Here is a 12,719-nt window from a genome sequence, read left to right on the forward strand (position 1 = left end):
TAAAACTCTGTTATATCACTTTTTAGATTAGAATCAATCGAAACATCATGGCATAGACAGAGAACACAGGGGCCAACACCTTCAACATATTGTCTAGCTATCACCATTGTTAACAGCTAACCTGAGAGTGCAACTTTTTTAAAAAAAGGTTTTGTGATTTACACATGAAAGAAGTGAAACTGTCATGGTATTCTAACAGATGAAAGGCTTAATAGACAATCAATTTTCAAAGTATAATTTCAGTTACACTGTCAATTTTTGCTATAAATTCTGTGTTTGGATTGAGCCCTACACTGCCACCTGATGAAGGAGTGACGCTCTGAAAGCTAGTGTGCTTCCAATTAAACCTGTTGGACTATAACCTGGTGGTGTGTAATTTTTAACTTTGTACACCCCAGTCCAAAACCGGCATCTCCAAATCATAGATGGAGCAGAATTTGTATGGAGCATCCAGGAGGGTTTTCTAGAGCAGTATGTAAATAGTCCAACTCAGGAAGGGGCCATAATGGACCTGGTGTTGGGGAATGAGCTCTGTCAGGTAGTTGAAGTTTCAGTAGGGGATTACTTTGGGAATAGTGACCACAATTCCATAAGTTTTAGAATACTCGTGGACAAAGATGAGACGGTCCTAAAGGAAGAGTGCTAAATTGGGGGAAGGCCAACTATAACAAAATTCAGCTGGAGCTGGGAAATGTGGATTGGGAGCAGCTGTTTGAAGGTAAATCCACATTTGCGATGTGGGAGGCTTTTAAAGAGAGGTTGATTAGAGTGCCGGACAGATATGCCCCTGTGAAAATGAGGGATAGAAATGTCAAGATTTGGGAACCATGACAGATGAAATTGAGAGACTAACTAAGAAGAAAAAGGAAGCATATATAAGGTATAGGCAACTGAAAACAGATGAAGCTTTGCAAGAAAATCAGAAATGTTGGACCAATCTGAAATGAGGAATTAAGAGGACTGAAAGGGGTCATGAAGTATCTTTAGCAAACAGGGTTAAAGAAAATCCCAAAGACTTTTCTTTGTATATAAGGAGCAAGAGGGTAAATAGAGAAACATTCTTATCATTCGCCTGTTTTTGTTTTTGCTGCTGTTTACCTATTATTTACTATCTATGCTACTTAACTATGTAATCTACCTGTATTGCTCGCAAGACAAGGCTTTTCACTGTGCCTCGGTACACCTGACAATAAATTCAATTCAGAAAGGGTTGGCCCATTTAAGGATAAAGGAGGGAAGTTATGAGTGGAGTCAGAGAAAATGAGTGAGATTCTCAGTGAGTACTTTGCATCGATATTCACCGAGGAGAGGGACATGTCGCATGTGGCGGTTAGAGATAGATGTTTGACTACTCTAGGTCAAGTTGGCATCAGGAGGCAGGAAGTGTTGGATATTCTAAAAGGTATTAAGGTGGACAAGTCCCCAGATCCGGGTGGGATCTATCCCAGGTTATTGAGGAAAGAGGGAGAGGAAATAGCTGGGACTTTAACAGATATCATTGCAGCATCCTTGAACACAGATGAGGTCCTGGAGGACTGGAGAGTTGCTAATGCTCTCCCCTTGTTTAAGAAAGGTAATCCAGGTAATTATAGACCGGTGAGCCTGACATCCAGTGGGAAGGAAGCTGCTGGAAGAGATAATGAGGGATGGGATCTGTTCCCATTTGGAAGAAAATGGGCTTATCAGTGATAGGCAACATGGTTTTGTCCTGGGAAACACATGTCTTACCAACTTGGTAGAATTTTTTGAGGAAGTGACGAAGCTGACTGATGAGGGAAGGGCTGTTTTAATAAGGCATTTGATAGGCTGATGGAGAAAGTGAACTCTCATGGCGTCCAGGGCGTACTAGCTAGATGGATAGAGAACTGGCTGGGCAGCAGGAAACAGAGAGTAGTCATGGAAAGGAGTTTCTCAAAATGGAGAACTGTGACCAGTGGTGTTCCACAGGGATCTGTGCTGGGACCACTGCTGTTTGTGATATACATAAATGATCTGGAGAAAGGTATAGGTGGTCTGATTAGCAAGTTTGATTAGTGGAGTAGCAAATAGTGAAGTGGTCTGTCAGAGAATTTGGCAGAATATAGATAGATTGGAGAGTTGGGCAGAGAAATGGCATAAAGAGTTCAATCCAGACAAATGTGAGGTGATGCATTTTGGAAGATCCAATTTTAGGGCAAACTATACAGTAAATGGAAAAGCTCTGGGGAAAATTAATGAACAGAGAGGGTGTTCAGGTCCATTGTACCCTGAAGGTGGCAACACAGGTGAATAGAAGGTATGTGGCATGCTTTCCTTCATCAGGAAGGCTCCTGAGTACAAGAGTTGGCAGGTCATGTTACAGTTGTATAGGACTTTGGTTTGGCCACATTTTGAATACTGCATACAGTTCTGGTCACCACATTACCAAAAGGATGTGGATGCTTTGGAGAGGGTACAGAGGACGTTAACCAGGATGCTGCCTGGTATGGAGGGCGCTAGCTATGAAGGGATGTTGAGTAGATTAGGATTATTTTCATTGGAACGACCGAGGGAGGACTTGATTGAGGTCTCCAAAATCATTAGAGTTATAGACGGTGGATAGCAAGAAACTTTTTCCCAGAGTGGAGGACTCAATTACTAGGGGGTCACGAGTTCAAGGTGAGAGGGGAAAAGTTTAAGGTTGATATGCATGGAAAGTCCTTTACGCAGAGGGTTATAGGTGCCTGGAACACGTTGCCAGCAAATGTGGTAGAGACGGGCATGATAGCATCATTTAAAATGTATCTGGACAGATCCCACCCTGGAGGTTCCCTGCCTTCAGTCCCGATGAAGGGCTTTTCCCTGAAACATTGATTTTCCTGCTTCTCGGATGCTGCCTGACCGGCTGTGCTTTTCCAGCACCACTCTAATCTAGATTCTGATTTCCAGCGTCTTCAGTTCTCATTTTTACCTAGTTGATTTTAACCTTACTGCAAATCCTCTTGCAAGGAAGCCTACCTTGAAGAAGTTCTCCTCCTCTCTCCACTCCACCCTGGAGGCTTCCTGCCTTCAATCCTGATGAAGGGCTTTTGCCTGAAACGTCAATTTTCCTGCTCTTCAGATGCTGTCTGACTGGCTGTGCTTTTCCAGCACCACTCTAATATAGACTCTGATTTCCAGCATGTACAGTCTTCACTTTTGCCTCGATACATGAATGGACAGGGAGCAGAGGGATACAGATCCTTAGAAAATTAGGTGACAGGTTTATATAGAGGATCAGGATTGGCGCAGGTTTGGAGGGCCGAAGGCCTGCTCCTGTGCTATATTTGTTTTGTTATTTATTCTTTGTTTTTCACTGTCCCTGAGAAGTTGACCCAGTATGATTTGCTGTTAGTGTTATGTTTTACGAATTGAAGTCGTGATGGAAGTGGTTGTGGGTTTGGAAGGTGCCGTCTGAGGATCTTTCATGAATATTTTGAGTGCATCTTGTAGATGGTACACACTGCTGCTACTGAGCGTCCGTGATGGAGGGAGTGGATGCTTGTGACTGAAGTGCTAAACAAGTGGGCTGCTTTGTCCTGGATGGTGTCAAGCTCCTTGAGTGTTGCTGGAGCTGCACTCATCCAGGTAAGTGGGGAGTATTCCATCACACTACTGCCTTGTGTCTTGTTGATGGTGGAAAGGCTCTGGGGAGTCAGGAGGTGTGTTACTTTCCACAATATTCTGTGCAGCCACTGCACGTATAAGGTGAGTCCAGTTGAGCTTCTGATCAATAATAACTCCCAGGATGTTGATAGTGGGGGATTCAGTGATGGTAACACCATTGAATAACATGGGGCAATGGTTAGTTTGTCTCTTAATGAAATTCCATGGCATTTATGTGGTGTTTATTGTGACCTGTGCATTTTTGACAAAATGTCAACTTTCCATTTCCCGTTGCTGCTGTGTTGATCCTCTGAATTCACCGACATGGGGTACAAGGTATTGTTTATTGAGATCTATTGAAGGGCAGAATGGACCTAATTTCTCTGCACTGCTCATTACAATGTTGCCTATTACTGTCTCTTTTTAATGTTTACCCTTTGATATTTCAGATTGATGGCCTAGCTGAGGTGCAGTTTTATTGGGAATTTAATTTACAAGAAAGGTATCTTAAATATTAATATTTGTGTTTTTTCGTGTAGTTTGCAATCTAGTGTTTTTAAGAATGATCCTGGGTCAAGACGATCTAGTAGTTCAACCATGCTGGAAGGAGTAAACCCTGGAAAGTTTGAATTTGAAGTGACTGACTTCTTTCTGTTTGGGTCTCCCTTGGGACTGGTGCTGGCATTGAGGAAGACCGTGATTCCAAGCTTGGATGGTGGGTAGCTCGACCAGTGCAATTCCCTCTGTTTGTTACAGTAAATTTTGTTTCTACATCTTGTTTCTGACTGGCAAACTGTTTTGGTATTGCAGCATTTATTGCTCAGGAAGTGATCTATATCATAGAATCATACAGTACAGAAACAGGCCCTTCAGCCCAATTCATCAGTGCCGACGAAGTTTCCTAAATTGAACTAGATTTTCCCTCATGTGGCCCATATCCCTCTAAACCTTTCTTATCCATGTATCTGTCCAAATGTCTTGTAAGTGATGTAACTCTACCTGCATCTGCCATTTCCTCTGGCATCTCAATCCATAAACATATGTGTGAAAACATCGCCCCTTAGGTCCCTTTCAAATCTTTATCCTTACATGTTAAACCTATGCCCTCTAGTTTTGGACTCCCCTACCCTGTGGCAGAAAACTTGGCTGTTCACCTTATCTATGCCCCTCAAGATTTTATAAACCTCAGCTTCCCACACTTCAGGGGAAAAAGTCCCAGCCTATCTAGCCTCTCCTTATAACTCAAACATTCCAAACTCAGTAACATCCTTGTAAGTCTTCTTTGCAACTTTACCAGTTTAATAACATCCTTCCTGTAGCTGAGTCTGGGTGAGATGCTCTCCTATATTCTTATAAATGCAGAACAACAGTGGACCCAGCACCAATCCTTATGCAACAGCATTGGTCACATACCTTGTGAACACCAACCGTCTACCACTATACTCTGTTCTCTACCATCAAGCAAATTTTGTATCCAGTTGACTAGTTCTCCCTGGATCCCATATGATCCACTCTAATGTAGCAGGAAAAGGACTGGAATCAAAGTGGGTCTCCCAACTTGTCCCAACCAGCAATGTTCCATTTCGCATCACGTAATCTTCTGCAAGACCAAAAGAAAATCTGTGGCCAAACAGGAAAAGAAAATCCCCACAGAGATTCCATTATGATCCAGAAGATAATTAATTTACAAAGATCATGGTGACTGCCAGTTTAGCCAGTTAACCTCACCCAACTTCTGTTACAAGCTATCTTCTACTGGCTAGATCTTAGCCAGTTCCCCCCTGAAACACTGTACTCAGTAAACACTCTGTTTCAGGGTAGCTGATACTGTGAAAACAAATACTTGAGGAATTTTACCTATCTCTCCGATTTGGATTTTGCATCTTCTTTGTATCTAATCCTGCTCATCCTATGTAAAATAAATATCCTAGGCATGCTAATGGATTCACTTTAACTTGCTGTGAGTGAAAAATTGTTACTGATGAATTGCAGCCTGTTTCGCATGTTACTTTATTCATCCTTCCTTCTCCCTCATCTTGGAATCCTATATTCTTCCATGAAGTGTGTGGTGTATCCTGGCATCATTTGGTTCAAACAAGGATCTTTCCCACATTATTTTTATTTGTTGCTGTTGTTCATCTGTTGCAATTTTTTATTAAGAAACTATCCAAAAGGTAACTGAAATGGAGTCAAATGAAAGTACAAAATCAATTTGAAGGTTCATTGTCCAGTAGCTGGTGTGAGTAATAACATCCCTTTCCTCAGTAACATTTTACTTGAATTATGAAAATTAATGTTTACCTTAGAAAACATAGTGTTAAACAAGAGTCTATTAATTGTCACATCTATTCCATTCCTCTCAGTCTACCAGTTGAGACCAGCGTGTCAACAGGTTTACAATCTCTTCCATCCAGCGGATCCTTCATCTTCCCGCTTGGAGCCACTTTTGGAGAAGAAATTCCACCTGCTCCCACCATTTAATGTTCCCCGGTATCAGAGATTCCCACTGGGTGATGGCAGCTCTGTTCTTCTGGGTAGGTGCACATTCAATCAGCAACAGAGAGCTACTAGTTAATCTAGTTAGATATTCAAAGTTTGGGAGAAGATTTGTAGCTCGGGTGCTCATTGTTGTGGTTCTGTTCGCCGAGCTGGGAATTTGTGTTGCAGACGTTTCGTCCCCTGTCAGAGTGACATCCTCAGTGCTTGGGAGCCTCCTGTGAAGCACTTCTGTGTTGTTTCCTCCGGCATTTATAGTGGTTTGTATCTGCCGCTTCCGGTTGTCAGTTCCAGCTGTCCGCTGCAGCGGCCGGTATATTGGGTCCAGGTCGACGTGTTTGTTGATAGAATCTGTAGATGAGTGCCATGCCTCTAGGAATTCCTTGGCTGTTCTCTGTTTGGCTTGTCCTATAATAGTAGTGTTGTCCCAGTCAAACTCATGTTGCCTGTCATCTGCATGCATGGCTACTAAGGATAGCTGGTCGTGTCGTTTCGTGGCTAGTTGGTGTTCATGGATACGGAGAGAATGAAACCTGAAAGCAACACCATCCCCAGATTCTATGGGCTACCTAAAGTGCACAAACCAGACATCCCACTCAGACCCATAGTATCACTACCAGGGACACCATCACACAAACTGGCTAAAGAACTACAGCAGAAATTGAAACACCTGATCAGCGGATCCAGACACTCTATATGGTCAACACAGGAATTCTAGGACATCATCAGAAATATACACATAGACAAGGAAGAAACTATGGTCTCATTCGATGTAACGACACTGTTCATCTCTATCGGCAAAACCCTAGCTAGAGAAACAATAGCCAACCTGCTGGACATACAGAACAGACAACAAGACGGGGAAACTATCAACAAAGACAGCATACTTAAACTACTGTCCCTGTGCCTCACAACACACTTCACATTCAACAACCAAATATATGAACAAATCAACGGCTGACCCATCTCTAGACTCATAGCAGAAGCTGTAATGCAAAGATTAGAACAAAGAATCTTACCACAAATTCAACCCAAACTCTGGGTCAGATATGTAGTTGACACCTTTGTAATCATTAAAAACACAGAAATAGAGAACACACACCGGATCATCAACGCCACACTCACAGGAATCCGATTCACGAGAGAAGAAGAAAAAGACAACCAACTCCTACTCCTAGACGTGATGGTACAGAGGACACCGAATGGAGAATTCAGCACAAAGGTATACAGGAAAGCCACAAACACAGACTAAGTTCTGAACTACGAAAGCAACCACCCAACACACACAAACGAAGTTGCATCAAGACACTGTTCGAAAGGGCCACAACACACCAGAACTGCAAAAAGAGGAAGAAGAACACCTATACAATATATTCGGCAAAAACGGTTACCCCCGCAACTTCATCAACAGATGCCTAAGGGAAAGACAACGGAATGAGGACATGCCACAACCCAAAGGACTAGCCACACTCCAATACATCAGGAGCATTTCCGAACTGACAGCCAGACTACTACGACCACGAGAACTCATAACAGCACAAAAACCAACAGACACTCTCAGACAGCAACTCACCAGAACGAAGGACCCGATACCCAGCATGAGCAAAACCAATGTAGTGTACAAAATCCCATGCAAGGACTGCACAAAACACTACATAGGACAAACAGGAAGACAGCTAATGATCCACATCCATGAACACCAACTAGCCAGGAAACGACACGACCAGCTATCCCTAGTAGCCACACGCACAGAATTCGACTGGGACAACACTACTATTATAGGGCAAGCCAAACAGAACAGCCAGGGAATTCCTAGAGGCATGGCACTCATTCACAGATTCTATCAACAAACACATCGACCTGGACCAATATACTGACCACTGCAGCGGACAGCTGGAACTGACAACCGGAAGCGGCAGATACAAACCACTATAAATGCCAGAGGAAACATCACAGAAGCGCTTCACAGTAGGTTCCCAAGCACTGAGAATGTCACCTAGACTGGGGACGAAACGTCTGCAACACAACTTCCCAGCTCGGCGAACAGAACCACAACTAGTTAGATATGCTGGCAGATTGCAGTATACATGTTTTCCAGGAACAACTATGTAGGATGTTTTGCTTGTTAATTATCAATAATTAGCCAGCAATGATCAGAGCTATACATTAGAACAAGTTACATATTGTAACAAGTGCTCTGTTTGGAAAATGTTTGAATCAACTACAACCTGCTTGAGGGTATAAAGCTTACAGTAGCGTGTGTTGGCCAACAAACAGAACTAGACTTCTTTACGTGTTTTGGAAATAAGTTAAAGAAGACTGCAAGTATGGGAAATAGCATTTGTTTCATATGCAGAGGACCCTATTTTCATTGCAGTAATAAACTAATTAGACCATTTCTGTATAATAAATGTGTGAATATAGTACAGTAGAAATCAGAAATGGGAGCCTGTTAGGTGTAACTGTGAATATAAATTGTATTTGATTCTATGGCATTGTTGTTAAAACAGGAAAAGCTAAGAAACTATGTTCTCTCTCTGTTTTGTGTTTCAACAGGTTTGTATTTTCCCTTAATTTTCAAGAGATAAATTTGATCCTTATATTATAAAACATGTAAAGTCACTTAGATTAAACATCAACTTATTAACTATTTCAGTAGCATGAGAAATCAGAAAATATGAACAAAGTTGTCAGCATTAACCTTCTCAGTTGCTCAAAGTGGTTGACTGTGATTTTTGTTGTACGGTTTGTAGCTAGATGTCTGTCCTTTTGTTTTTCTCCCGTCTGCTCTAGTTGAGACAATCCAGAACAACCCCACCCTCATCCTGGAAACTCCATTTGTGACTCTCCAACGACAGGAGAGTGTAATGGAAACTAGTATTCCTGTTCCTGTCCTTAACTGGCAAGATGGTTCCAGTAGGAATCCAGCTGTTGCAGAGTGTGTGTAGTCTCTCCTTCTGTATTGTTGTGATTTGTGCTATGTGCCTGCTTCTTTGTTTAGAAGTGATAAGTTTTGTGATTAGAACGGACTTGAAACATTTTCACTGTTGTGGTTGGGAATGGGACAGTGTACAGGGATATTATGAAATGATGAGTAGACTAATGTTCACAATTGGCAGGGAAAATTGTGCACCTACCCAGGCCACATTGCATCTCCAAAAACAATTAAACAAGTTTATTTGGCATCATTTGATTTGTAAAATGTCCCAAGTCACATCCTACAAATACTTAAACCCACTAATACACACAGGCAAACACTATTATGTAGGAATTCAGTTTGAATCTCCATCTTAAAATGGAACAAGTATGAAGCAATATTTGAAAATTAATAATATTACTGGATTAAGTACAGAGCTGTTGAAATTCTTTCAAGTTCAGCATGATGAAATGTTTGATTTTAATCAGCATTTATCAAAGCCTTGAATTAAAAATGTAATCAGTTCATTTACACTTTTAAATGGGCAGAATAATTGAAATGTTAGTGCATGTAGAATATGTAACTACAAAATCAGAACTGACTTACATTTGTGCTCCCTGCACCCATTATCCCCCCCCCCCCCCCCTCCCCAAATCTTACCTCAGCTGATAACACCCTTGGCTGTGACTTCCTGGGTGCAATGTCTCATGAGATTGATTAATGTACTGTATATGAAAAAAACCAAACAGGTGAATGGCTTCATTCACAGAGCCTTCCCTGGCAAGTGCAAGGATGGCGAGTGACCCCCTCCAGCATGACTGCAAAACCCCAGAGAAAAGGAATCCACTGCATTTGCTTAGCTTCTATATTAAATACTGTAGAGTCATCTTCCTATCGATATCAAAAACCGAAACATACCGAGCAGGTTTTTGATCTGATCTAGCCGTAGTTTATAATTGTGTTTTTGCATGGAATTAATTTATGTTTGAAGATCATATTGATGAATAACAGTCGATTCCAGTCCTGCTTTCTGAAGAGACAGTTTGGATTTTACTTTGCTTTTCATGCTTTTGTTTTTGCTTTGGCATGACATTGCTGCTGAGAAGTTAGTACTGAAGTAATTCATACTGTTTAAATTCAACTCATTAATTAAATGCATATTTAATAATCATCTTTAATTTGTTTTCCTAGAACAGATAAACCATGATATAAGCAATTAATCTAATTGTCCTACACATTGAAAGTATCATTGAGAACATTACACCTGTCAACCAGTGCATTGTGGTGCCAGACAATATCAGAATATGTGGAACTCTGCAGTATCTCTGATGCAACAATGAATACAAGAAGTGTTAACAATTTTATTGTTGCTTTGTCTTTATAAATGACCTCTCCCTTAATGCTACTCCACTAGTTTCCTGATAGATCCACTTCATTTTAGAAATAGGCACTAGTCAGGTCTTGGATCAGTGGTGCTGGAAGAGCACAGCAGTTCAGGCAGCATCCAACAAGCAGCGAAATCGACGTTTCGGGCAAAAGCCCTCAGGTCTTGGCTTTCTCCACAGCTGCTGGCCAGTCGTGCTCCTTGATGATGTGAAGGGAGCTTGAGTTCATTGAGAAGGCAATGCCTTTTAGTACAACCTCTCCCTAATACAAACTTTCGTAGTCAAATGCTGGATCTGAGATTTAAACCCTTGATACCTGACTGTTAAGCTGACATAATGACAGTTCATCTGGCAACTCAGAGCCTCATTCTTCACCATTTCTACTGATCAACTGAATTTCCTCTTGGGAAAATCAGAAAGAGATATCTGATTAATAATTAAGCAAGTATTTTATTTATTTTATTTAATCTAGTATACTACAATGACAAGGGCGTTCAGTTGATGGATCTGGCATGTGGAGTCAGGTGTACTGACCCAGTTGAGTAATTTATGATTTCCCAAGGCTAAGCTTTTCCATCCCCTCACTATCTGCAGTATCTTTCATGTTTACAAACTGAGGCAGCTTCAACTCTGGTCTTGTTTGTTTTCCCCTTCTGTCTCTTTGCTTATTTGAAGTTTCTTTTTGACATCGAAATTCAAATGGTGCGTTTCCTGCCCCATGAAGTCAACTCCAAATGAATCTTCGATATGATCATTGATACGTTTTGCTACTGTGTGAGTTTATCTGTACTGCTGATGGATCTAATTTAGATTTCTTTGGTTTGGCTCAATAGCAGACGTTATTCAGTGTCATGCTGGTATCCTCATGGAAAGTTCATCACCTTCCTCCCCCTTAACAGCCCCAATTTTCCGGGGATTCCGGAGGGCAAGTGAGGTCAGCATTGCCAGTCAGGTGTCGGGAATGGCAGACAGTTACACCGCTTCCAACATCGCAAACAGTAAGTACCACTCTACGTGAAAATAAAAATATCCTGTGTGTTATTGGTAAACACAAATAGAATTCCACTGAATTTGAAGAAAAGCCTGATCCTAGTGAGGCACCAGGACCCTGCAATGTGTGCAGTTGTATGGGGGTGCCAGTGCAGTCACATACTGATTAAAATCTAATCCCTGATCATTCTGTCAACTATTTTATTCTAAATATGACTTTTCCAGGCCTTTCCGATACAGACATAAGTGTTGATTGAGTAAAAATGAACCAATGTAGTGTGTCCTCACAAGCCAAATTCAGCTTCTGCTCCTTCCATGTAACAAACTTACAATGTATAGGCTGTTAGTGATGGGAGAAAATCAACATAAACAATAATATTGCTTTTGTATTTCAGGGTAATATACCAGAAATAGGAACTGTGCAAATGTTTGCTTATATCAAAGTCATACCTATTGGTATTTTACAAACATTGCCAAAGATTTGCTTGATGTGAGTTACATAGTGAGCTGGACTATATTTCTTGATTACGAACAATATTCTACGCCATACAGACAATACAGATTGTATTCAGGGGTTTGAGCTAGGAATGGTGCTCGGTATATTTCCTCATTAACATTTTCTTTCATTCTCTTTGGGATGCAGGTGTCACTGACTGGGCCTCACTTATTCACATAATTTATTAATAACTTAGTTAATAGCATAGGTGGTCATATATCCAAATTGGTTGATGACACAAAGTTGGCTGGTATTGTAAGTGTAGATGATTGTACAAAATTACAAAGAGATATTGATAGACTGGGTGAATGTGCAAAATTGTGGTAGATGGAGTTCAATGTAAGCAGGGATGAGGGTTATCCATTTTAGACTGAAAAAGACTAGATAAGAGTTAGATATAGCAAATGTGTCCAAAGAGTCTTATTTGAGGGTTCAAGTGCATAGACCTTAAAAATGTCATGAACAGGTGCAGAAAATAGTCAAGAAAGCTAATGGGATGCTGGCCATTATATCCAGAGGACTGGAGTATAAAGATGCAGAATTGTGCTGCAGTTAAACAAAACCCTGATCAGACACCCCCTCCAACCCGGATTATTGTGTGAGTAGATTCTGGGCACCACACCTAAGGAAGGATAGGTTCGTACATAAGTTTACAAAAACGATCCTTAGACTTCAAGGGTTAAGTTTTGAGAAGCGATTATACCAGGGGCGGCACAGTGGCTCAGTGGTTAGCACTGCTGCTTCATAGCGCCAGGGACCTGGGTTCAAATCCCACCTCAGGCGACTGTCTGTGTGGAGTTTGCACATTCTCCCCGTGTCTGCGTGGGTTTCC

General features: G+C 41.4%; 1 protein-coding gene across 9 annotated transcripts in view; it reads left to right on the forward strand.

Annotated features, from left to right (window-relative positions):
* LOC132827008 (membrane-associated phosphatidylinositol transfer protein 2) overlaps positions 1 to 12,719 on the forward strand; it is a 538,978-nt gene that overhangs the window by 492,683 nt on the left and 33,576 nt on the right. For 7 of the 9 annotated variants that reach the window (XM_060843350.1, XM_060843351.1, XM_060843352.1 and 4 more), the window contains 4 exons: positions 4,143 to 4,318; positions 5,967 to 6,137; positions 8,893 to 9,039; positions 11,235 to 11,399. In XM_060843350.1, coding sequence (XP_060699333.1) covers positions 4,143 to 4,318; positions 5,967 to 6,137; positions 8,893 to 9,039; positions 11,235 to 11,399 — 659 coding nt within the window. The remainder of the gene's footprint in view (positions 1 to 4,142; positions 4,319 to 5,966; positions 6,138 to 8,892; positions 9,040 to 11,234; positions 11,400 to 12,719) is intronic. The other 2 variants (XM_060843356.1, XM_060843357.1) reach the window with 2 other exon arrangements.

The sequence above is a fragment of the Hemiscyllium ocellatum genome, chromosome 24 (assembly GCF_020745735.1).
Source record: "Hemiscyllium ocellatum isolate sHemOce1 chromosome 24, sHemOce1.pat.X.cur, whole genome shotgun sequence".
Taxonomy (NCBI): Eukaryota; Metazoa; Chordata; class Chondrichthyes; order Orectolobiformes; family Hemiscylliidae; genus Hemiscyllium; species Hemiscyllium ocellatum.